This window comes from Pipra filicauda, unplaced genomic scaffold, assembly GCF_003945595.2.
Source record: "Pipra filicauda isolate LSUMZ 115617 unplaced genomic scaffold, ASM394559v2 scaffold100_size2392355_pilon, whole genome shotgun sequence".
Lineage (NCBI taxonomy): Eukaryota > Metazoa > Chordata > Aves > Passeriformes > Pipridae > Pipra > Pipra filicauda.
Window position 1 is genome coordinate 223,519 of NW_024103441.1, and position 26,746 is coordinate 250,264.

Sequence of the window (26,746 nt, forward strand, 5' to 3'; positions counted from 1 at the left end):
AACATCAGGTTTCTTTAATAATGTCTTAATTAATTCTCACTAATGACAAAATTGAGGGGAGAGGGTAAATGTCCATTAACCCTTTTCAGAATATGCTCATTTTGCTAATAAAAAAAAAAAAAAAAGAGATGTTTAGCTGTTGTTTTGCACATGACAGAAGCAGAAGGAGACTGTGCACTAAATTCCATCTCTCTGAGACCACAATTCACTTGGCTGTTGTGGGATGACTAATAGCATCAGGCTCAGCTTTCCAATAGTATTTTTCAGCATGATTCATAATCCTGAATAATTTCCACACCACCACTTGCAAATGTCTACTTGTACCTGCATTTCATGGGTGACACACCCAGGGAACACCGAGGATCCAAGTGTTATCCAAGGGTTCACAGGGGGAAAACTAAATACTCTTTACAGGTGTAAAGAAAGACCAGAGCCCCCCATCAAAACCCTGCTACAGTAGGGAAGAAAACTCCTGAGTGTTCACAAACCAAGAGGTTTTAAGGAGGAATCTGAAGGAGAAAGGAAAATAAACTTTGAATGAGGAAGTTGGAAGCGGGAAAAGCAGGTATAGAGAGCAGCAGGTCTGTGTTCTGAACACAGGCAAGCACATCAGTGCTTAAATCCCTCAGCAGAAAGAGCCCTCTCATGGGGCCAAGTCTCTTGGCAGTGATGGGACTCCAAAAACACATCATCCCAAGCACGTTCCCAGCAGCATCCTTGGAATCCAGCCGAGGAAACAACACTTGGAGCTCCACCTCGAGCACCTGAATCAAAAATTGGGTGTTGAAACCCCAGAGCCAGTGAGGGAGGCACAAAGTGCTCAGGAGGTGGATGTTCCCATCTGTCCAGGTTTGGGGATGAGGGAACCCTGGAAGAAATCAAAGCACAGGCTGGATCTGGGGTGCAAAAGTCCGGAATTGGGGTGAGGTTTCACGAGCTGAGCTCGGGTTTCCTTGTGAAAAGACACAAACAGGAAGGAAATCCAGCATTTCTTCAATCTGGTCACCTAAAATCACATCTAATACTTTTTCTTACTGTGAATATTTTGTTTCAAAGCCCAGGGTATGGCAGGGAAGTGTTTCTGGGCTGGGATATCCTCTGCAGGGACTCAGCCCAGTTCAGAACTGGGCACAGGGATGGGCAGGACAGGGGGATACACAACACTGTGCTTTGAACTCCTGGAGGTTTAACTGTAACCCCAATTCTGCTACAAATCCACGGAATCTTATTAAATTCAATCACAGATTAATTAGATCCCTCCTGTTTCCATAAGAAGTTTTTGATCCTATCTTGGTTTTGAGATTCCTGACTGAAACAGAAGCTTAGAAACAAAATATAGTATTACATAGATGGGTGACTCCAAACTTTTGGAATGACAGCAGTGGTGGGAATGAAGACATATTTGTACCAGGCTGTCAGAGCCTGGGCACGAATATTCTGTCGGACCTCACAGCAGAAGGTTTTTATGGAAAATGTTATGATTTAGGCAGTGAAAATGACATTTTTATGGCATTTTGCTTTTATAAATAATGAAGGAAACCTGGCTAATCAGAGCCTGGCAGAGACAGAGAACTCAGCAAGGTAGTAAGTGAGCAACTGAAGTCACATTTATGCCCAATCTGTGCCCAACAGTAGAGTTTCTGTCTATAAACTGTAAATCACCTTTCAGCAGGTACAGACTGGCACAGTGAAAGGGGAATCCAATATCTCAGCTGATTCAAATATAACTTTTTGTTTAGTTACTTGTAAAAGAAATTGCTATTTTGGTTGTCAAGTAGCAAACAAGGAAAGGAACTATGGCCTGAACCACAGCACTTTAGGGATAATCTGCTTTTCGTGACTTCTTGCTCTGAATGTGGGTAAATGTATTTTATAAACAACCCCCTGTGTGTAACAACTACTTCCTGGGGTAGAAAAGAAAGGGTTCAACACACCAAGCTTTACTCAAGATTTCTCTGCTATTGTTTTCTGAACTTAAATGTTCCTTTTTATGACAGTTGTGGTGTTTAATTCAGCTCAGTATTTTCCAGGAAATCAGTTGCTGCTTCAACATGTGCCCAAATTCCAAGTTCATTCAGAACTTGAAAAGCAAAATTTAACCCAGGGACTGGAATTCTGTAATGATGCAGGAATTGGCAAAACCAGACCCTTGGTTCCCAGGAGAATGACAGAGACAAAGCCAGATATTTCTTCTAATTAGAGATGAAAACATTATTAAATATCTGAAAAATTGGAAGCATATGTAACTCCTATAAGGTGGGTGTTTTACTGGAAAATAACTGAGGGCCGTGCCAAAATTCTGTGTGTTCTGATGTAAGAATTCAGCAGGAGATTGAGAACACATTTTGCTGGGAGACATCCCAAACATGAACATTTACACAGGCTGAAAATAAAACCCCCTGTAGGGTCAAGTCAGACAACTCAGGACGGATGAAAATTGGCAGCTCTCAGAGAGTGATTATTTTTAATTACAAAATAATATTCACTCAAAAGAAAAAAGATGGATTTCCTTACTATGTGTTTACTCACGTTTTCCACACCCCTGCTATAAATGGATTTACAGACCCTGGCAGTAGATTCCACAACCCTTTGTTTGTGGAAATGGGGGTCAGAAGTTTTTTTATTAAAAAAAGAGTTTTGAACTCGAAAGCAACGTCAGTAAGGATGCAATCTGAGGGGTTTGTGTTCTCTACCTGAGGCAGGAGCTCACTTGCTGACTAAGAAGAGAGGCTGAACATCCTCACTGCTCTTTAGAAAGTCATTTTGGTGGGATGTTCTGGCTTTGCATTGCCCAAATGCACTGAACAGACTCAGTGTGATGAAGTGAACAATTCTGCTCTTCTAGATGATTTCAGATGCAGGTGCAGAATCATAACAACATAAAGATTATGTGGTAATTTGGACTTGCATCCTCCTCCCTCACGTGAGCATTTTTCTCTTTCACACAGTATTTAATGTCTGTTTTCAGGTCAGCCAATAAAATGATGACAGTCCTGGTGAGGTATTAAAAGACCATTAACCTGCTACAGGGATTTAGGATTTCTCTGATAAAATTGTAGGGGATTCCTAACTCCAAAGCCCTTGTGACAGAGCACATGTGTGGGTAAGGCTGCTGAGGGCTGGAGGCACATCCTGAAAGATTATATCCACCAAATCATTTCTTCCCTGCCAGTGGAACAATGGCCAGAGAAAGGCACCCTTTGGCTCCCTTCCCAAATTAGTCACAGCAGTTAAGCACAGCCCAGCAGCTTTCAGCCCAGCCCAGAGTGTGAGCTTCATGTGTCACTGTGCACAAGAGGCTGGAATTTGGGCTATTCAAGCCACTTCCCAGCTTGGATGGAGTGAAATGAAAAGAGAAATCAGCTCATTTTTGGGATACTTAACTATCTAAAAGCCAGTAAAACACAAATGGGAATGCACAGAAATACAGATTTTTAAAAGAGCTAAAGGGTCTCATAGTGTTAACCCTTAGAATTGTTATAATGTCAGGAATTCAACCAGTTTGGGTCTTATGCATCTGCCAGGAGCATTCAGGGAGAATCACATTACAGTGGCATCTGGGGAGCTTTCTTATTCAAAGGGAAACACATGAAAAAGGGATAAAAGTAGAATGACCACACTTATTTAATTGGCTTTCAGAGATTCTCTGTGCAGGCAAGGCACAGCCTTCTGTATTCCAGGAAATGGGGGGCTGGATTTGGACTGAGGCACAGAGCTCTCTGGGCAGGTTCATTAACATGTAGGCAGAGCAGTCACCTCACACACACAGAGTTTGGGAACACTGCAGGAGTGTAGCACTGGAATTCGTGTTTTTCTGGAAGCACTAAAGCTCTTGGCTGGTGATTCAAAGCCTGGAACATTTGGAGACTTGCACATGGTACATATAAACAACCCAGGGACAGAAAACACTGTGTACAACTCAGATATAAAAGCCCCACTCTGATGTCCAGAATCCACAGCGAGCTTGGAAGTACAGAGTGTGTCCTGAAATAATTTCCATTTCATAATGGAATGAGTCACCTCAGCAGTGATTATCCCAAGAATTTCCATGTTTGCTGGGATTAACCCTGTGAGATGCTCAGGACCTCAGGACTCTCTGACTATGAGTCACTAAAGCCCTGGCAAGGAATCCTAAAATCCATTTCCATCTTCTCTTGTCCTGCTAATTAGACCCCATGGAAATCTGCCCACATAATTTGCATGTGGAAACAGATGAAGACAGGGATACACCTTTCCCCCACATGGTTTTCCTGGGAAAATCATGCCATGGCACACGAGGAAGGCAAATCTTCCTACATTGCCATCTCACACGTGGCTAAATATCTATTAAAATGCACATAAAAAATACACACATCTAGTGATCTCAGTGATAGAGTTAAGTCTGGATAGAAATAGAGGCAAAACAAATAAGATAAGAGAATTTTTTGAAGTAGTGGCAGCAATTTTTGATCCTTAATGCAGCATTTTTGTATGTTATTTCTAAGTCAGGTTCCTGGTCCTCAGGAGCAATGCAGCCTTTTTGCAGTCTGGCTGAGTAAAAATCAATGGAACTTAAATGTCACAAGTCACCTGTGAAAATAGGACAGGCTCCCTGTCATTTAAAGGGATAATTAGGTCTCCTAATACACAGTTACCAGTTCAGAAGTAGAAATGTTTCCAGGTCAACTGCCTGGACAACCTCCCTGAGCGTTTCCATGTGCTTCTCCCTGCAATTTGAATTTATATCCAGTTATTATTGGATACACTGGGATCTTCCCGTGCTTCTTAGAAAAGTTGGTAGGATTAAAAAAAAAAAAAGGTGAAATACTCACAGAGGCAAAATTAAAGATTGCATCATCTCTGGCTATCTCCTTTCCACATCTTAAATGCTCTGGATCAAGGATATTCCTAAGAGAGAGGGAAAACAGTAATTTTAAAGTTCTTGGCCGTGCTGCTCTTGGGCAGCTCTTCAATAAAAATAACAGAGTGTGCAACTGTGCTTTGTGTCAAACTCCCTCCTCAGCTTTACTGGGAACCAGACTGGGCTGTGCCAGGAGCTGGGAGAAGGAAATTTGGCCCCTCACCTGCCACTTTCCTGGAGGCAAGGCAGGATTTTTAACTGTCAAACCCAGTCATCAAATGCCAAGGTAACATTTGTTTTATCTACAGCAGACACGGACTGAAAATACAAATAAGGAATGTACACATGAGATCTAAGAAATTTGGTTGTTTTTTTTTTTAAACAAGAAAGCAGAGCACAAAACCAGCATCAGTTACTGTCAGGGATGGAAATGCAGGAATTCAAACAGAGTACAAAAGGAAAACCTGAGGAATAAAGTAGTTTCTTTCACAAAGAGCTTATGAAGTGGCTGCAAATATTTGTGTTTTAATAAGACCTGGGATTTGATGACAAGACAGTACTTTCCATGTGTGTTTTTACAGTTGATCCACTTCATCTGGCTCCAAATGTCTTTGCAGCAGTCCATGTGATTCTCCCATCCAAGCTTAAAAATCATATTTGAGCATCACTACGTTGTAACAACATTGCTATAAAATACAAGCAAAGCTCATTTTTCAAGGTGACTATTAATAAATGTTCAGTTCAAGAAGGAATTGCCAAACAGGTGAGGATTTTTTTTTTTTACATGAGATTTGATCTGGCTTTTTAATTCAAGAACTCTCCAAGTGAATCAGCAGCCATTGATCATGAGATCTTCAGCAAAATCATCCATTGTGTTTAAAAACTGCCCACAGAAGGTACAGGATGGGTTTGAAGGCCACCACTCAATCCAAGTGCTGGAGTCCAAAGGGTACTGGAATCTAGGAAAACAACAGAAAATGATCATTTGCTGCTAAGATTTGGGAAGGAAAATGTCAAAGAGAAAAAAAAATTCCAATGTGAAATCATGTACAATGCACTCTGTTGGTGGAAGTAATACTGCAAAAATTAAATCAGTTCTATTCCACAAGAATTATTACATGCAAACCCTTCAGACTTTAAGATTAAATCTCTGCATATTCTGGGGGTAAATAACTTACTTGAAACTGTAACCAACGCTTATCTTTAAGGCTTCTTTTCCCATGATCAAATACTGCTCTCCTGGGCTCAGTTCAACATCTGCACAGGTCTTCTTTTTAACAAAGGTTATTTCATCATTGTTTTGAGCAAAAGCCTGCCCTGAAGTAGAATGACAAGAATTGGACAATTTCACAAAGGGAATTTCCAGTCACTCAGAGAGAAAACACCAAATTGTTCTCCAGTCCAGCACAGCCACTAGTTCTGTAACAGCAAAATTTGATGACATAAAACATGTTTCTCGTGAAATATCTTTCCAATTAAATCTGAGTGGCAAATAAACCTTGTGCACATTAAATATTTTTATCTTATAGTCATTTTAAGGATGTATTGGATGCTTAAACTGAGGAAAAACGAGTGAGTATCAGCTGCAGTTCTGCAGGAGCTACGAGCACATGCCTTTCTCACAGGTAAGACAGCCAGTGCCTAAAAACATCCCAGCATCCTTTCTCCCAGAAACAGAGACATGGAGCAGGACTCTCACCTCTTTTGTAGAGATCCAGAAGAGTTGCAGAATACTTCACAAAAGACCCTTCCTCGCTGCGAGACAAGATGTTCACTTTATAAACTGCAGAACGACACAGACCAGGCTTTTTGTTATTCCTTCTTCCTGCAACACATCTGGAATGTCTCCCAGCTGCTCAGGAGGAGAACTTCATGCCCCTTTACAACACCAGTGTCTGGGAATACAGGGTGGCTTGACACTGCAGGGCCAGGAAACACTGACAAGTTCTACCCGTGTCTAATTTGATGGAAGCTCTACCCGTGCTCTCACAACTTCCTCTGAGCCCAAAGCCACACAAATGGTACCAAGCAAGAGAAAACTCAGTGTTTATTAGCAAAACTCAGTGTTTATTAGCAAAACTCAGTGTTTATTAGCAGAACTCATCAGATCAGGCTGATCTGATGATGCCCTGACCCTGCTGATGGGACTTTTATTCAGCAGCACTTGCCCTTCTCTGCTCCAGTTTGTCACCTGCCCTCACCCTACACCACTGTCAACCCCACTGAGTTTTTAATCACTCAAGATCAAATTGGAACAAAGTGTTTTGCAGCCCTGGTAAGCAAGCAGACATTTCAGAGCTCATGAAATAATGACAAATATAGAAATATTACCATATGCAATGTCCCTCTGACAGGCAGCTTCTTTCCTGGTCTCAGCAGTTATTGACTCATCAAGTCTTCTTTGGACTTTACTACACTCAGCTACATTGAGAAAGGAAAAGTCAGTGTTAAAAGAATGTCATCACATGTCCTCCACCTGCTTGGTTACTCTGACAACACCATAATATGGAATTGCATGTTGGAACTATGAATAATTTAAAATACAAAATAACACCCTCAATCACCTGACTTAATCCACTCAGAATTCCATGATCACGCTGCACATTTGGGTTTTTTTTAATTATTTTAAAGTGTAAAATTTGGAGAGGAACCAGCTGTGCTCTTATGAGGATTTCCCCCTTATGTTCAGTGTGGTTTTGTTCAAAGAACAACCCTGCATTTTCCCACCAACTGACATGGAGAAACATCTTAAAACAAGTTTACCTTCCATGCATTTGCATTCGTCTCCTTCGCACAATCTCACAAGTTTTTCATCTCCATAGGGGTTATAAAATATAGTGCACCTTTTCTCTAGAAGAAATAATAAACACAGAGAGAAAACCAACACTGAAGCTTCGAGTCAAAAGTTAACTGAGCTTACAATAATACAGACTAAAAAGCTGTGAAAGAAGGGAAAATGTAGTCTTGCAGGAGGAATACAGTTAGAGGGATGTGAGGCCATGGAACACATACCTGGGGCATGATATTCATACACAGTGAACGTGGCAGGACTCAGCATTCCGACCCGGAAAAGCTCACCGATTCGGAACCCAACACACAGGAACTTCTCAACTGGCACCTGTTGGACAGGCACAGGAATCAGGGAGCTCTAAAGGCACCGAAATCATTGCAAAGAGCAAAAGCAGGGCTTGCAGTGAGGCAAGGGGTGACCTACAGAGTTGAGCTGCAGGATGACGTGCCCGTCCTTGATCTCATAGTCTGCTATCAACTGGTCGACTCCACTTGCAAGCTGGAGGGGACAGAAGAAGATGAACAGTAAATATTAGAGTTCTGGCCAAAAAGAGTCAGTAAGAGAAAAAAGGTTTTCTAATACTTGCAATGGATAAATCCTCTGGATTTGCTTCCAATCCACTGACCAGCTCGATGTCCATCACGGTGTGGGCAGACCCCAAGTGGGGCTCCCTTGCACTGGGCCTGTACCTAAAACAGGTTAAAAATAAAATAGTTTAAACCCAGTATTAGTTAACCATGACTGAAATTAAAAATACTTGAATGTGATCTCAGAAAAACCCGAGGAAAATTCTGTCAACGTTCAGACCACAGTAACCTCCTAATGGAGCATTTCAGATTTGTGAAGCCAGGAAGAAGCTTTTCTTAATCCTTATGTTCCAGGAGAGCCCACATATACACTGAAGAAAGACATCCCAAGGAAAGCACAACCTTTGGCTCCAATTCTGTTTACACACACACATAAAAGGGGAGAAGCAGAAAGGAAAGATCAGAAGAGTAGGTGTAATTATTGAGAAACCCACCCCTGAGCTGCCCTTACTTTGCACAAGCCTCCAGGCGCCCCAGTGGCTCCCCTTCTCTTCTTGGGTGACCTGTTCATACCAAGGAGAGTCAAAAAAGCCATTTTATAGCTCTCCAGTAGCCCCAAATTTCCACAAAGCATTTTCATAACCGAAAGATAATTCCTTAAGTTGCTTTGGTGGCTGTTTTTAAAGGAGCTCATTGTCCAGGCACAAACAAGTAACATTGATTTCTTTTGCAGCTCAGGTGAAATCACAGTTTTAAGGTTTCATGTAGTTTAACATGTATTTATGTTATTGAAACTATTTTGTGTGTATTTATGTTATTAAAACTACTACTGAAAGCTCAGAGTGTGATTCTCTACCCTGATCTAACTGGACTAGAACTCTCACTGGTTTGTAGAACTCTCTGTCACCCCCTCCCACTCCCATCATATTTCTGCCTTCTCACTCCCCCCACTGCAAAATAAATTACTAAAAATGCACCTAACAGAGATACATTAAATATTAGTTCCATTCACAAAAAGGTAATAGTTTCAAACAGGGCTAAAAAGGCTTTTAGCAACTTCTTTTCCAGTTTTGCACCTAGAAAGTGGCAGAATTTATTTCGTTCTTAATAAGAAACACTGTTAAAAAAACAAGGATTTTATCCCTCCCTTGCACTGACCTGAGTAGTGACATTTAAAATTATATTAACCCTTTACCATCATCTCTCTTTGGAACAATCTTCAGGTCAAAGTTACAGGACTCTTCAGAAGTGCCAATTGTGTTATACACTGTCCTCACCTGCACAGGTAAAAATGAATCAGACTGAACAGAAGCAGCATTAAAAAAATCCTCAAAACAGGCATAAAACTGTGAAAAATCATACTGTGAAAAGTAGAAACAAGTATGTTTTACTGGTACTATAAAAATACCAGCAAAGCAGAGTAAATAAATTATCAGCACAGAAAGAAGCAGGGAACTCTTGAGCAAAACCACATCACTCTTACTGGTCGTGTTTAAGAGAATAAATGTATTTTCTAAACAATTCCTGATGTTTTGTGAATGTGAATAGGAGCACACAAGAGTATCCACAGCTCAGATTTGTCTAAATTTGATGCTGGAAGAGGCTGTGAAAGACTGGAAAATGTTTCATGGCAACATGATGCTTAATGTTTAGGCACACAAAAAACTTTAAATATTGCTTTAAATATATGACAGTGCTTAATAAACTGAGAGTAAACACCAGACTAACAGAGGATTATTTCTCAAAATTGATCACTAATTTGGGTCTTCCCTGTCTGGCTGATTAAGTAAAATCGATGAGCATTAAAATGAAGTTGATCATCTATTTAGTGTGGGCTTGGAGGTCTTAAGAGCTTTTTCCAGTCTTAAGGATTCTGTGATTTATGGGACAGAAAACCTTCAGTGGAAAGGAAGATGCTTCCCAACTTCTCTCCCAGTAGCCATAAGTCATACAATGGCTTGTACCTAATCCAACACAGAGCCATAATGACACCCATCCCTTCAGGGCAACAGTGGGAGAGTTTATGGGAAATTTCAGTTTCTTTTTCGTTGTTTGTATTTACTAAACCAGAAATTCCATTTAAAAACCTGGTTGCATGCTCACATTTACTGTAGCTATGCCAGTGCTGCTGCCAGTGCTCACATAGATGTCATCTTGCAAAGGTGCCTAAAGGATTGAGGAGAAATAATGACTTATTAATAAATTAATAATTAAGATTAGCACCAATTAGCAGCGATTCAGGTCAGATGATCTGCTTGTCTTGTTTACATTTCAAATACACAATAAGGTCTGATGCTACAAACATAATCTATCAAAAAATACTTTATAGGAACAAGCAGAGATATTAATTTTAAAGGAATATTCAAATGCATTAAATATAGCAGATAAACAAGTCCTTAAACGTTTCCTATACCAAATTAATACCAGCTTGTTATAATAAAAAGCACTTTACTAGCAATTTCGAAGTTCAAATAATTATTTAACAAGTTGCTAAGAATTCTACTTTCCCTTTGAAAGCAATATTATTCACTCACTGTCATAGCTCTTCCCACGAAATGATCTTCTGTCAGTTTAAACATGTCCAAGAGTCCACTGTTTTTGTAGGAAACTTTAACATCCATGTCCAGATTGAGCCGTTTGACAAGAAGGGAATATTCAGTCAGGGCCTCAAGGGCATTAATTGTGTCCTGTCAGAAATCAATTATAAAAAATTAACTCCTATTGAATTCTATTTATAGAAAATATGTATCCATTAAATTCTATTTATAAAATTTCTGTTTATAACACCTCCATGGAAAGAAGTCATACCCAGCAGAGACAAAGAATATCTTGGCCACAGAGTCACTTGATACAAGGGACACTGAAGTTGTCCCTGTGATCATTTAATTATATCATCCTTTAAAAATGTTTATATCATAAAATCATGGAATCTCAGAATAGTTTAGGTTGGAAGGGACCTTAAAGCTTATCTTGTTCCAAGTGGGACACCTTCTACCAGACCAGGTTGCTCATCCAACCTGGCCTTGGACACTTCCAGGGATCCAGGGGCAAAATGTCACAGATTTTGGCTCTTGAAGAATAAGGACAAAATATTTGCAAGCCCACCTGAGTTGAATAAAATCCTCCACCGTATCTTTGTTCCTCAGAGAGCCATTTGATGATTGGCTTGGCATAGCTTTCCTCCCCTCTCAGCAAAGTGGTGAGCAAAGCATAGGCTGTGGTTTCAACCATCTGGGCAGTGACAGAGCTGGGAGCATTTTGATCTTGTGTCTTGAAAGTGTCTTTCCAAAACCTATAGATAGGAGGGTCACCTGCACAAGGGTAAAAGGAAGGTTCCAGGCTGAAACACAGCAACAGCTCTGCAGGATACACAAGGTGTAAATGACTAAAAATGTACCTCACAGAAACATATTGAAAATTAATCCTGTGCACAATAGTTTCAAACAGGGCTGGAAAGGCTTTTACCAATTTCTTTTCCACTTTTGCCCGTAGCAAGTGGGAAGAATTTATTACAGTTTTATTCTTAGTAAGAAACACTGCCAAAAAAAGGGTTCAAAATGCACAAGGGTTCCAAATGCAAAAGGGTTCCAAATGGAAGTGTTCAAAACGGGAAGGTTCAAAATGCAAGTGTTGGGAAGACAAGGTGGGCATTGCCCACTCAGGACAAGGGGACAAGGAGGAACTCACTCTGCATCTACCAGGAGATGAAGACACACTTCCCTTGCAGTGGGAAATCTGATGTTTAGACTAGAAGGTGATGATAAACAGACCTGATGTAAAACAGCTGATGGGATTTACTGGTCACGAACAGCGACAGAGCGGCCAAACAAAGGAGGCAGCACTGGAACTCACCCTCCAAGCAGTGCCATCACATCAGGGTGTAAAAACACTGAGAGAACAGCCTGTGTGAGAGCAAAACCCAGCACAGACCAGGAGGACTGAACAATACCTATGACAAAAGCTTCCCTCTGGAGCTCAGAGAAGGCCGCCCGCGCCGAGCGATGGTCCCGGTCCACGAGAGCCAGGGCGTAGGAAGTGATGGCCATGGTGAAGGGGCTCTGAGCAAACTGCACATTCCTCATCAAATAATCTCCTGCCTTGCTTTTGGCATCGTGGATTTTCTGGAAAGATGAACAGGCTACAGCTCACATCTGTCAGAGTTGAAGAATCACATCTCCCCCGGCAAGAAAACATGGATATGTGATGTTTTCTGCAATATATCTCATAATAAACTGACCCAGAAACTCCTTGGTGTTCTTTCACTGGTTTTGAAAGACAAGCAAAACAAGGAAGTATCTGGAACTGAACAAAGTCTCTTGATTTCTTTGAACAAATGTTAAAGAAAACGGAAGAAATTGGAACCCACTGGCAGAAATAAAAATCTCATTTACCTGAGTAGGACATATTTTAATTGCCTTGTCGATTCCAATGATACAAAATGCTGTGAGATACAGAGATTTTTCTTTAGCTTCTCTAGGTAACGTGCCCTACAAGAATCAAATGAAAATAATTAAATAGAAAATAAAGTTGATTAAATAAATAGAACTTTTCACAGTTTAGGTGAGGAAACAAATAGAAATTCCTGTAAAAAGTATCAGTTTAGTTTAACCTGAAAGTACATTGGCTCTTTGGAAGGTAACAGCTTATTTGTACAAAAAGGAGACCAAAATATATAAATATATAAATTTATCGACAAGCCAGGACTATTTTGTTGTAAAATCATCCTACATAATTCTTTTCTAAATATTAAGAAGTGGCAAGCAGCTATTTTGAGTGGGAAGACAGAGAGGTTTGCAAGACTGTGCTGTTTCTTAAATGAATTTAGGAAAAGGCAAACCTAGCAAAATCATCTTGAATGGGTGTTTTGGTGAAGTGCAGCCTAAAACCTCTTCTGCATTGCTGAAACACTTTGTCTCCTGGTGACTTCAGCTTTTACTGTCTAAGCACAGAAAATGTTTGGGTTTTCCTACCTGGAGTTTCACCGGTTGGTAGTTGGAAAATTCACTGAATGACCCATCTGGCATTTGACAGTCATCAATCAGCCACAGCAGGGAATCACAGACAGCAATCTGGTCAAGATTGATATATTGATAAACTTGTCCAAGAATCCTTAAAGCAAAAGCTGTCAGCCTGCCAAGGAGACCAAACATTTGTTTAGATCAGCAGGTACTCCCACACTGCTGGGGGCAGCCACAGATCTGCACCAGTTATGATCTGGGGATCCCACACCTTCCCACGCTTCAAAGGAATAATGAAGATGAATTTCAAATTTAACTTCACAAATGGGCAATAGTTAATGAAAGAATTCTAAACTAGGATCTATTCCCATGTTTCAGGGGAGGGACTCATTCCATCCCAAACCCACCTGGGTTGTCACAGTGGGAGCTGTGGACACGAATAAAAGATTTGGCAAGTGAAAGGAAGGAAACAAAAGGTGTTATTTAAAGCTGCAAGGTCTGATTAAATCTACTATCACACCTCTCACGCTCACCAGAAGTATGAAAGCAGAGGAGGGAAATAAGCCTTTTTAATTCATTCCAACCAAAAAAACCCTCCCAACTCACCATGTGCTGGCTTGCCCGCCCTTCCACATGCTGTAGGACCGGTCAGCGTTTCGGAACGACAGGATGCTCACAATTCCTAAGGGATGCACCAGGCACAAAACAAGCCATGAGAGTCACATTTCCCCCCTCAGGTGTGTTATCTTTCTCACTGGCCTATGCACCTCTCCAGCTCTGAAGCAAGAGAGGCAGATGTTTCTACCTTCTTTCATCTTCCTCCTCATCTGAGTTCTCAAGGTCAAGGTTTCAGGCCCCAGCAAGTGCCAGTTGTCCGACTCCTCCAGGTAGCGAAACACGTAAAAAACGGGGGCAACGCTCACGAGTTCTGCCTCTGCACTGCCCCTGGGCAGCTCAGCCAGAGTCCTGAGCCCGCTGGGACTGAGCACTGTGGCAATCACCTCACCCATCAGGTGGCCTGTGGGAAGAAAAAACCCAAATGTAGTGCCATAAGGGGTCAGGAAAGAGAAACCCAAGGGCAGTTGCGCAGCCCTTATAAGCAAACGTTCAGCGTGAAGTGCTTCAATTCCTACACAAAAAGGTGGCTTGCAAAGCCTTTTCTCACAGGAGAAAGAGCCCAGGCATAAATTTAATCCAAACTAGGAGAAATAGATGTAGAAAGTACATATGCAGTGCACTGAAAGTGTCAATTTACCTTTTACACTGACACTTCTATCGATTTCTGTTTTAGGGACCAGATTCAGGGGGACTCTGTATCGAAATTCTTGTCGTCTCTTGATTGAACCTGTAATTCAAAATATACATAGACACATACATTGATTGAACCTGTAATTGAAAATGTATATATATCTATCTATATCTATACATATATATCCTTTTTTATATATACACATATATTTATTGATTGAACCTGTAATTGAAAATGTATATAGATATATCTATCTATATATACACATATATATCCCTTTAAATATATATACACATTCATATATATATATACATACATACAGATATATAGATATATATATACACAGATATATTTATATATATGTGACAGATATATATATATATATATATATATATGTCACACTGCACAATCTAAATCAACAGATGCTCAGCTGCAATAGCCAGATTTAAGGTTACAAGAGATTTAAGGTCAGCAACAAAAATACCTGTGAGAACATGAAAACTAGAAATATTGCCAAATGCACGTGCAAACAATGCTAGTCTTTGAAAAAGAGCAGGTGCAAGCTCTCCACCTTTCTTTTGCTTCTTTGTTACATGTTACAAAATAAAATAAAATCTAGACTTGAACTCTGTGGTTTCTGTGGTTAAATGAGAACATGTTTTATTTTCATTAATAAAGCACCTGCTGGTTGGTTTTCAAGCACACTGGAGAAAAGCTTGGTGTCATATCACTCTAAAAGATATGTATAAAGCTTCCTTTAAGAAATGAATCCAACTATATTTTAAAGACTTGCTATTTGAGATGGATTCAAAGTCAAGGAAAGGGCAGGAAATCCTTGGGAAAGGATGTATGTACAGTATCTCAGGAAGGAGAGATTCCAATTTTTTCACATTATGGAAAACCTGATCATCACAAATCAAGAATAGGAAAAAATAATCCAAGGACACAGGATCAATTCTCACCATAAACACCCTGTGGATCCAAAGTGAAACCTGCATGCAGCTCTTTCTTGATGCCCTCTGGCTGAAATCATCAAGAGGAAAGAAGTGGGAAATGGAAACATTTTTGTTTAATTAAATATATCAGCTGAAACAACAGCTTAAAACCACAGTATTTTTGCCTTCTACAACTTTTCCTGTAGTTGAGTTTTACTTCACTCTTCTACAGCTGCTCCATGTAAATTTAAATCAGAGTTCTATCTCCCACAACTCTTGAGAAAATTTAAGAAAATATTTAAATAAAAGCTTAGGAAAAATTACCAAAAAAAGTGTCTTTCAGTGAAGCATTCTTAACCAGCTGAAAATACAGACCAAATAACCTAGAATGAAGTATTCTCCCTGCTTGCAGAGTTATATCTATTTATACATATAATCTCTCTGACAATTCCGATAATCAAGGTTTAAAAATGTTTATGCTCCAATATTCAGTTGTGCATTTTTCCAGTGCACACATCCCAGTGAATTCAAGGACATTTTGGATTCTGACAATATGAAAATCAAGCAGTATTTAATATTGATTTAATTTCTGTTCTTGTGACCGAGTCAACACGAAATTCAAACCCGCTGTGAACATTTAGGTTGTTTTTTCTTACCTTGACACGCAAAGTTTTAACCACAATCTCACTGTTACTGGGGCTCAGCAGGGTGAAGTTGACAGTGTGGAGTCCTAATTCCAGGGGGAGGATCCGGAATGTCAGGGGGGCTGAAGACCCACCCCCCAGATTCCTGAATTTACAGCTCGATCCAGAGGCTGCAGAGGCTCCAAAAGTACAGATTCCATTTCCAGCTGCTATTTTAACACAGAACTGAAAGGTGGGAAGATTTTAGTGTTTCACCTCCGTGACAGGTACAACACCAGAGACATAATAAAGCCACTGAAATGTTATTAATTAATTTAATGGTATTTTCTCTTTACAATACACATAACACAAGCATAAGGACTGGAGAAAATCTGATCCAAGGATCTGTTCATACTGGATACTGGCAGGGGAAATGCTTTTTTACTTTACTATGTTAATCTTTCCCTGGAACTCATTAACACAAATTACCTTAATTGCAGAGGCTTTATGGTTATAAAGTGATCCTTTTAACTCAATTTGTTCTCCTCGTACCACGGAATAAGGGACATAAATGCTCAGGAAAATGTCTTTCACAACTTGGATTTCCAAAGGTGCAGCAACACATATACCTAAGAAAATTAAAAATATAAAGCAGAGTGCTTTATGCCACCCTCCTGATGAACAAGTTGGAAAAAATCTTGACATATTTTAGTGGTGACTTCTCATTTTTCAGGGTGTACTTGGAAACTGTCCAACCTTCTTCTAAGTGCCCAGGTTTTTACTTCCTGTTCCAGGCTGTTGCCTCCCCCTCTTCACACACTTACTGACATACCAATTATTTGGGTTTCTTCTTCCCAAAGTGAGATTTTCTGCTTGGATTACCAAATCTGTTGGAAAATCTCAAGTCCCTGAGCTATTGGAGGCAGGACAATGCAAAGTTGTGCCAGGGAAGAGTTGCTCACTGTTTGTTCTTACATTTTTCTTACTTATTATGGGCCACTGTCACACACAAGACAGGCTTTGTTTTCCCAGCCACTGATATTCATAAGAGGAAATTAATTCCTTTCCCTAAAGTATATATTTTGATGTTTTCTTTTCCAGTTTATCAACCAGAAAGTGAACATTTTAGAATATACGTGTTCTAAAGGAGAGGTTCTGCAAAACTCCCTAATTCTTTAGCTCCAAACTAATTAGTTTGCAGGGCTTACCTTTATCAGAAATGCCAATACCTTGGACTTCCCAGGTGGTCAGGGAGTCAGGCAAGGTGACAGACAGAGTCTTGGACCTGTGTGAAAAGTGTCAGTCCATTTACCAACAGCCACCTGGAAACACCAGCAGCTCATCAACACAACAACAGAACCTGCCCAGAGCAACTCCTGGATCTAAGAGAGGCTCAGGGGAGCTGTGAGAGCACAGTTAGAGAACAGAAATTCTGGAATTTTGTTTGAATAAACCTGGGTTGAGCTGATTTCACAGCAGGTGGGATTTAGCAAGGTCGAAAGTGAAAGGAGAAGTGACTCCAATCTGGCCCCACAGAGAATATCCTGCACGAGGGAAACAGGGCAGGAAGAGGCTTTTTGGATAACACTGTATTTCAGCACGCCAAGGTTACCCAGCTCACCTCAAGTTTAGCACTTCCTTTCTATAAAGGTGATTTGAGAAAAGTAGTACCTGGAGGAAACTTGGTGAGCTTCCCATAACCAGCTTTCAGGGAAGTAGCTTCGAACTTGTGCCTCATCCAGTTCCAAGAGAGACTCAAAATCTGAAGGACATAAATAAAGCAAGTCAGAAAACCGCAGCAAAACCATCTGCCAATGGCCACCAACGGCTTCAAAATGATCTTTTTGTCTTTTCTGATGCTGTATTTTGCTCACTTGCCTCAGGTTAGTCCTGAAACAAGTAAAAAGGTGTGTGAATACCCTCAGACAAAAGTCTGTGTTAATCCCACCTCATCCATTTACACACATGAATACCTGTCCAATATCCTGACAGATTAACTTGTTAACAAGCAGTTATAGGGAAGGAGTGGGAGACAAGGAATTCCACACTCCCACTGATCTCTCCTGAGATGTTACTCATTGGCTGTTTGGGGCTGGGCAGAGTATTCAAATTTAGTTTACTCTTAACACACTCCAATTGCAGTTCTGCTTGTCCTAAATGCGAGTGAACAGAACAGAGAACTGAACAGAATAAAGAACTGCTCTCCAACCCCTCTTTAGGGTCTACAAAGACCACAAGCTCTTGGTAAAATTCTTCCTGGAATAACCCTGACAGGAAACAGGGAGGGATTAATAGATTATCAAAGGTCCAACCTCTGTATTCCCCCAAATTCCAATGGAACAGGGGACTCCAAGCTCTCATACTCACGCATTCTGGCCAAGGTTAGGAGCTTGTTTGGCTCTTCCAGCCTCAGCTTGTTGGCAAATTCACAGCAATCTTTGAATGCAGAAATGCACCTTTCATTACTCTGAATTCTCTGGGCTCTGTCACTGCAGGTCTCCAGCACTGGATATGCTCTGACTCCAGCCATGCAGCATTTCCGAATGATTGAATGTTTGTATTGGGATGCTGAAAGAAAAGTAAAAGAATTTGTTGCCTTGAGATGAAATTTTTGTTTCCAGAAGCATCTTGACTTGTTTGCAGAATTGCAGTGAATGCAGCAAATGCCTCAAAGGCTTTATAAATAGGGTCCTCTCTAAAGTTATCTTCTATATTTGCCAGTCTCTCTCTCTCCAGCACATTACAAGTATTAAGTAAACACTCAGGTTCTTGATTCCTAATGGATGTGACCTTTTTTTCGTAATTATATACTTTAAAATATTTTTAACACCTTTTTTGTGTATCTTCTCCTCGAAGTCAGACCGTTTGGTTCTTAACACTTCATTGCAAGGTTCACCTGTCCAAAAAATAAATAAACAAGTAGAAGAAGACATTCACTTCTTTTGTAACAGCAGAGTCCTCTTCAAAATAATGCCATAAAATCACATTCCAAATGAGTGAAAATTTTTCTCTTTGCTAGTTTAATTGCATAAAAGTATTCTCATTTTAATGACAGTAACTGATCCACAAGTCGTGTTTTCCTCTTGTTACTTTAATTGAGTTCCAGCATAATACTGAGAATGATAATATAATGTTTGGGAGAACAAGACCCACAATTCCATGCCTGATCCAAAGGAATGTACCTGCTCCATTGGAGTCATCAGCATTGGCATTGGTCAGGAAGGTGAGCCCAGCCATTCGGAACACGTCGATGTTGTTCCTTCCTCCTCCAGCCCCACAGCCAAGGTCACTCTTTTCCAAATGGAGCATTATCTGAGCAGAAACACCCCATCAGCCAACTCAAATGTGCAAAACATCAGGTGAGGAGGGAGAAAACGTGCAGAAAGGCCACCTCAGTGTGGAAGATGAGCTCACAGCACACTGGAGCAATATTGGAGCTAATTCAAGTGCCAGCACTGATGAGACAGTTCAGATCTGCCTTTAAAACCACCCTTTACTTTTACTGGAAATCAAGAGACTGTAAATGAATTCTTCTCATAATTTTGAGCTGTAGATTTTAACCAACAACTTTTATTCTGGCTTGAATTGCCCCTCTGCCTGTTTGCAGGCTGACTGAATGCATGGCACGTCCTAGATACTGGATGTGAACAAGAAACAAAAAGCAACTTGATTTTCCTTTATGGCTGCTACTTCACCTTTTCCCTTGCTCCCTTTCTTCTTCCTGTGACTCCATATATTGCCTTGTCAAGAGATGACAGAGCAACAAAGGAACTGGACTGTGTTTTCATGGTGAGTGATACAACCTCTGCTGGCTTCAGTGTCTCTTTGCTTGACTGCAGCTTAATCTATAAATTGAAAACAAATATCGGTCATTTGGAAAGCACATTGTTCCGAAATCAACCCACCTGAAGGCAGACACTTTCATAAGTCAGGAAGTGTTTCAGAACTTGTGTAAATCCAAGATAAAATCTTGACCAAGAAGTGAATGCACGCCCACAAATTTCAGTGCTAAAGAACTTGTGTAAGGCCGAGATAAAATCTGACCATAACATGAGAGCAAACCCACAAATTTCAGTGCCTGCTTTGCTGCTCACCTCGAGGCTATTCCCACACTTCTGTTCCACATCCAGCCAAACTGAATCAGCCACTAACTCAGCAGTTTCTTCTCCTGTCACTATGTAGTAAACAATCAGACGTGCTGAAGGAACCATTGCTTGGGTTATCTCAAAAGTTAGAGGTTCATATTCCAAATCCTTCTTTCTCTCCTGAGTTCCAAAGCTTACTATCTTCCCTTTTGATGTGATCTACAGCAAAAGAAAAATGGAGAATAACAAAGTCCAATGTTATATTCAATGTATTTTTCACATGGAATTAATTGCATTTAGATATAAATTTGACAAAAATGCATTTGGGACCAGTGGCTGTAGTTCAAGGGAAGGTATTTCTCTCCCTCTTCCCCTAAAACAAAGTGCTGGCTCTGCCCCTCTTTTCCTTCCTCCACAGTTCAACTTCTGGAAGAGCTCTTGAGACTGGTACTACTTGCTCTCAATCCCAGTCAATGTCAGATGAGAATTAAAAGAAATGGAGACTGAATATATAATTTAAACATGAGTTTACCAACAATTTTTTCCTCTAACACTGACAGATTGTACCAGGAGGGAGCAGTTCTATGCTGAGGTTTTCATTTATGACCATTACAATTCCATATTTCATGTAGAAATACCTGTTACTTACCAAATAGCTGTAATGATGTATTTTATCAATATAGTGACTGTGTGGATAAACATTAATATTTATCACATCCCCTACTTCGAGTGTTTTGTGGTTTGAAGCCCAGTCAATGTACAGATAACTCTGACTCAGTGATGAATAAGCTTTGGCTTCATAGGTTTTACTTGCTTGGTTTTCATCTGAAAGTCGTGGATCTGCAGTTCTGACCTGAGAAGAGAACAAAATGTCTGACTAGTTGAAGTACAGAATTATTCCTAAGTCATGACAATACTAAAATCATTCTGCAATATATTGTTCAGAGGGATTAACAGAACAAAAGTTAAGCCAAGATTTCAATGATTTCTTTAAGAAAAGTATCTCTCAATATCAAGTCAAATATAAAAGGGCAGTGTAGAAGCACGTACACAAATAAATAGAGCAGGAAAGGTGAAGGATTTCTCTCCCTACACAGTGAGGGAATCACTCTCAGAGATTTGTTTTCACACCGTGAATTTGGAGCTTTTGTTTAATTATTATCATCAAATAAATAGATGACCAATTAGGCTATTTAGTTTCAGAGTAGTTTAATAAAGACTTTAATAGAGAAGCCACGTTTCCTTATAGCAGCTGCATTTCACGACTGATTATTTGTAACAGCCTCCAAGCCGACAAACTCTCGAGTGCAAAACCTTCCTGCTTGTGTTGTACATCCCAAAGATACAACGAAACCCTCAAAGAAACAAATTAACGGGACAGTTTAACTCACTTGAAACTCCAACACTTTGCTGTCTGATGGCACATTAACGACAAACAAAGCAGTGCCATCCCTGAGGCTCGTCTGGCGTCTCCCGGACTCGGAGCCCTCTGAGATCAGCGGGGTCTCGTCCATTTGCTCGCTCAGGGATTTGGCAGTGACAGTTATGGGGACATTTCTAACAGGGTCATCCACTGTGTCCTTCACCTGCACCTGTTCAGCAGAATAAAGAACAGTTCTGAGGGGAACTGGGACGTTTTTGAAGAAGAAGCTTCCAAGCTGCTCAGCTGGTTCTGCAGCCAAAGTCAGTGGAAATTGGAAGTGTACAGGAAAATACTCAAAAAAAGGATGAGGGTTATCCTCGGGGGGTTCATGTGGTGATGAGCACTGACCTTAATGAAGAAGGGAAGTCCAGGCTTCACAAAGAGAGGAGTAGCAATCAGACTCAGCTTGTAGGGAGACACAGCAAATCTGACTCCAGCAAATTCCACTTCCCCACTGAGGCCACCTACCAAAACATGGTGTCCTTTGGAACATTCCCATCCTCCAGACTCTGTGCTCCCCTTGCCTTCCCAGGGCAGCACAACCTGGCTGGGAAAGTGAAGCCTTTGCATTCAAAGACTCAACTCTTGTGAAAACAAAGAGCCAAAAAAAGAAGTTTAATCCCTCAACATTTTTACAGTGAGGATGGGCTGCTCTTCCTTGCAAGTTTTTGGAAGAACTTCTGCATATTAAAAGAAGCCTGATATTAGGAAAGTTATCCCTATAATTTTCTTTTCTAGTCCTGTTCACATTTACAGATATGTTTAAAAAAATTCAAAAGCAACTTACCTGTAGACTCCAACACTGATGCCACAATATATAAATAGGACCCATCCAATTCTTCCAGACTTTGGAACCCTATGGAACTTGCTGCTTTCTTACTGTTAAAATTGATCACAGCAACTCCATTTTCAATCTGGAAATGAAACAGAAATCATGCCTGTATAGTCAATAATTAAAAAATTTTATTTTGATAACCTGTATGCAAATTCAATGTGCTTCTGGTCAGTGTCTACTTTTAGAGGAAAACAAAGTTGCTGTTTTAATGAAGGAGAATTCTTTATTACCTATAATTATTGATAATTAATCCACCTGTGGCACATATTGCAAAGTTTGCATGCAGGGCCAACAAGAGGCAGAAATAACACAGAGATAGCTTCACTAAATGAGGAAAGGAGATAAGTAGTGGAGAACAGACTGCCCACAATAAATCAAGATAATTTTGATCTGTTTGTCTCCATTGGATTTCTCTTGTTCATTCTGACAGCATTACAGTTATCTCATAGAAATTTCAACCACCCAGTTTGGCCAAGGAAGGAATTAAAGCAGATTGAAAGTGCATTATCTCAGATGCTGCCTCTGAGCTTCAGCTCAAAGTGAATTTCTCTGCCCTTTATTAACACAAAGAAAGTTGGCAGTGAGGAGCTGTGGATGCAAACTGGGGCTTGAGGCCCATTCTCACCAAACTGAATGGAAAAACTTCAGTGGAATTAGATCAGTCCTGAGCCAAGCACATAAAATCTACACCAAGCAGACCTGCTGCTCCTTACCCTGGTTACATGCATTGCTTGAGGCATCATCTTTTTTTCACTTTCTTCAATTATTCCAAAACGAAGGAAAACATCAGCACTTGGAAGCTTTTTGTTATAAAAATAGCTGAGAATAAAACAACAATAGAAATGCTTTTCAGACAGTTTTAATGGGTGCAACAAAACATTTGGTTTTGAAGAAGATGAATTTCCCAGGCAAGAGAGAGAACACAAATGTCTGTGTAGCTTTAAACACTCCTGTTGAAAAATAACCCCTTAGGAAGGATTTTAAGAAGGGTCATTTAGTTCTCTAACAGGGCAGAGAGGATTTGGATGAAAGGGCTTCTTGAAGAAGGAAAATACTGGACACAGGAGAATCACCCTTCAGGCAGAAGAAGAAGAGCTACAAACGTATTTAGAAATCCAAGCCAGATTTCCTCACCTTGCTTTCACAGCAATCCTGAAGCTCTCAAATTTGTCAGAACTAATAAAGTTGCTTTCTGGCTCAATGAGGATGGAAAAGCTTGGCATTGCTGAAAATGGAGTGGAAAAGAAAGGCACTTAGATGTGTTTGATACCTAAAGCCACAGGTACCCAGAGATGCTCCTGCAGAGCCACCCAAGAATTGTTGTGCTTTCGAGGGGGTTGGGTTGTTAAAAAGACATAAAAATGAAAGTTCACAATCTGGGCACATCTTACCATATTCCTTAACTTCAAATTCTGCCACAGCTGAGGTTGCAAAATCCTTCTTATATTTGGCTTTGATCTTCCAAATTCCATACCTACCAAATGCCAACAATCAAACAGTTTTTAAGAGGGAAGTTAATGTTGAAGACAAAAATCAATATTGCTGCTCGACAATATTTTGTGTTAATAATGATTGTGAGAGGAAAGTTCTGCACCAAAGCTTTGCACGTGTTCAATGCCTGCTTTGAGAAGCTTCTCTTTGGTATATTTATAATTATTTTAAATTTATATTAAAGCAATGGAAGGAACTGGGAAATGAAATCAGTCCAACCCCAGTTTTACAAGCCCCTTTAGCATCCTTCTGCCAGCCCAGTAAAGCTCCAGCACCCTCTCAAGACTGAAAGGAGAACTGAAGGGATATTTCTTTTTTATGCTGCTGTTCTTGGAAAAATCCTGGTGATTTGCAGGAATACACGTGTGAAAGATGAACATTTCCCCTCCCTGAAATCAACACGGCTTTGGTGCTGTTTCTAACTTTAATTGTTAATTATCTTCCTTTTTCATTGAGCGCAGCAAAACTACCACTAAAGGTTCTTTAAGGAGATTCTTGGTCAGAAATCTCCAAGTTTCAAGTCATGCCCATCATGCCAAACCACTCGATGAAAATCATTTAAAAAAGCTATTTTTCTGTTAATAATTCACAAAAAGCATGAAACAAATTACTTAGGATTAGGAGGAATCTTGAAGTCAGGAAATGAAACTATTCCAGTAAAATCTTTTTCTTCTAAAATATCCACTTCTACTCCTTCAGGATCCTTGAAATCGGAAGAGGAAAGAAGAATTCGTTACAAATTGTTCTTATCAACAGGAGAATCTTCATCAGTGATTTCAGTGGCAGCCTGGCCAGAAGTTATTTTTCTGAGTTTTGCCCCTTTCACAGCATGAAAACATAAACATCTGTAGAAACAACTCAGACTGAAATTCTGAGAAGACATTTTGCTCTGATTCCTACAAGTAAAAGCTGTGAACACATCCCTTAAAGTGGCTAAAAAATTACTGTAATATCAAGGCAATTGTTCAAGGCTAAAAAATATAATAGATACTCATTATTTTTATATATTAAATGAAACAAACAGTAGGAAACCCATATAGTATTACTATTAAAGATAAATTTGTTCCTTTTTTTTTTTTTTTATTCTGTAACAACTTCAGATCTGGGACTTGAAAACTTCTATCCAGCTGTGCATTTTTAGATCTTTTAAAAGATGTGTGGCTGCCTGCAAAAACATCTGACAGTTTTATTAAATACTGATTGCAACATTGATTCACTATCCAACTCCATTTAGTTGTTATTAGAGCTACAGAATATTCATGTTAAATGCAATTACAACTCACCACAAAAGTCAGGGCAGTCTCCCTCCGAGCTGGCTGCAGTTCTTCATTCAGAGAGTAAACCCTGACTTTCACTGGAAGAATTGTAGCAAGAAATCTCAAAGTCAAACCATAATAGAGATTAAAAAAAAAAAAAACCAACCCTGAACAACCAAAAAATCACCAATATTTTGAACATATTCCCAGAAAAATCTCTTGTGCCACGAATTAGACATTTCGGGTGAGAAGGGCAGGGACTGAGAGGATATTGGGAGAAGTGATTAATTTTTACAATATTACCAGATAGTTCAAGACATTATTCAGCTGATTAAAAAGTGAAATAGCAGCTGATAGCTGTTAAAAGAGCATTTAAATCCTCATTCCTTGGCAGAGTCCACAGACTTTAAAAATGAAATAGCAGCCAAGACAAATAAGCCCTACTTACCTGACTGATCAGGAGTATAAATTGGTTTGTCTGTGTGAATAAAGAGAAACCCATTCTCATAGGAAACAGGGATTTTTTTCTCTCTTGTAAAATGTGGAGAAACAGCTTCCAAATACAAAAACTTGTCTGAATTATCAGTTCTTGGTAAATCTGTTGGTTGAAGCTGGGGGAGATGAAAGAAAGGTTTTTAAAGAAAATTATAAAGTGTTTTTTCCTACAGTACTTTTTGGGTGAGAAGAGTATCTGAATAGCAGTTACTGTCCTGTGGTTGAGTATCTTGAAATAAAAATACCAACACTCACAAGGTTTTATTCTTGCTACAGATACTTTGAAATTTTGCATTTATTTATACCCAGAATTAAACCAGCAAAGTTCAAAGCCCACTTATGAGGTTACAACCGTACAAATGATCAGACTTCTATTTATACACATAATAAATCCTGGCCACACCAAAGCTGCTGCTGTGGTTGGTAGTTTAGTTTGATTCTCATTATTTTGTAAAGCTATGCAACTGGGATAATATTCCTAAAAAAAAAAGTTTGATTCTGTGTTCAACTTCACTGATTTCATTCCAAGTAATTTGAATTTCAGACATAATAAATTGGGGCTTTAGGCTTCCTTTCCCAGTTTAAACAACTGAAAACTTGTCATAACCTTTTTTAATGCTTATCACTAAAAGTGATAATAGAAAGACTGTAAGAAAAGTCTGAGTTCCTTACTGTTAAAGTTACAGAATCTTGGAATTTGTTGGCTGGAGTTAAAGAAATCCGACCGGAAGAATAAACAGTAGTTTTATCTGGAAAGCTTTTTAGGGCAATATTGACTGGAAATTTCTTGTCATAACCAAAAGCTTGAAGTACAACTTTCTCAGAGGCCCCAGCTCGGAAGATCTTTGGTGCTGTAAGGACATACCTGTACAGGGAATACAAAACAATACAAGGGAAATGGAATTAGATTTTTTCTGGATTTTGCCTATTTTTAATTCAGTTCTTAAAGCCAACAAGATAACCTAAGACACAATCCAAAAGCTCTTCTAATGGTGCCTTTTGTATTGGCTCTGCTTCAATTCTGGCTCTATTTGTCTAAAAGAGCAGAAAACAATCAAGTCCCATTGCCAGTAAATCCTGCATTTGCTTTACTTACGTTTTCTCTTGGCTAAAAGCTGTTCCAGAAAATAGCAAAACAATCAAATAGATCAAAACAGTCATTGTGCCTGTGACAAGAGCAGAGCATGGAGTTACTGGTGCTGGGTTAAACCCCCTGTGCTGGGGAGGAACAGCAGAGC

The 26,746-nt window shown here is 39.8% G+C and overlaps 1 protein-coding gene across 1 annotated transcript; it reads right to left on the bottom strand.

Moving 5' to 3' along the window:
* Window positions 1–5,210: 5,210 nt before the first annotated feature.
* Window positions 5,211–26,686, bottom strand: C5 (complement C5). Its single transcript, XM_027741443.2, has 41 exons — window positions 26,605–26,686; window positions 26,181–26,373; window positions 25,462–25,624; window positions 25,041–25,111; window positions 24,369–24,460; window positions 23,658–23,740; window positions 23,401–23,491; window positions 22,980–23,085; window positions 22,219–22,345; window positions 21,780–21,895; window positions 21,400–21,600; window positions 20,658–20,861; window positions 20,018–20,227; window positions 19,619–19,768; window positions 19,106–19,235; window positions 18,754–18,819; window positions 18,291–18,491; window positions 17,595–17,685; window positions 17,132–17,208; window positions 16,413–16,552; window positions 15,957–16,169; window positions 15,328–15,388; window positions 14,372–14,461; window positions 13,922–14,134; window positions 13,723–13,798; window positions 13,129–13,288; window positions 12,550–12,645; window positions 12,108–12,279; window positions 11,264–11,469; window positions 10,693–10,845; window positions 10,262–10,324; window positions 9,354–9,435; window positions 8,670–8,721; window positions 8,218–8,320; window positions 8,055–8,129; window positions 7,853–7,958; window positions 7,604–7,690; window positions 7,172–7,261; window positions 6,540–6,623; window positions 6,019–6,157; window positions 5,211–5,799 (listed from the first exon to the last, which is right to left on the bottom strand). Exons 1-41 carry the CDS (start codon window positions 26,667–26,669, stop codon window positions 5,670–5,672), a joined length of 5,028 nt encoding a protein of 1,675 aa, XP_027597244.2. The 5' UTR covers window positions 26,670–26,686; the 3' UTR covers window positions 5,211–5,669.
* Window positions 26,687–26,746: the final 60 nt, after the last annotated feature.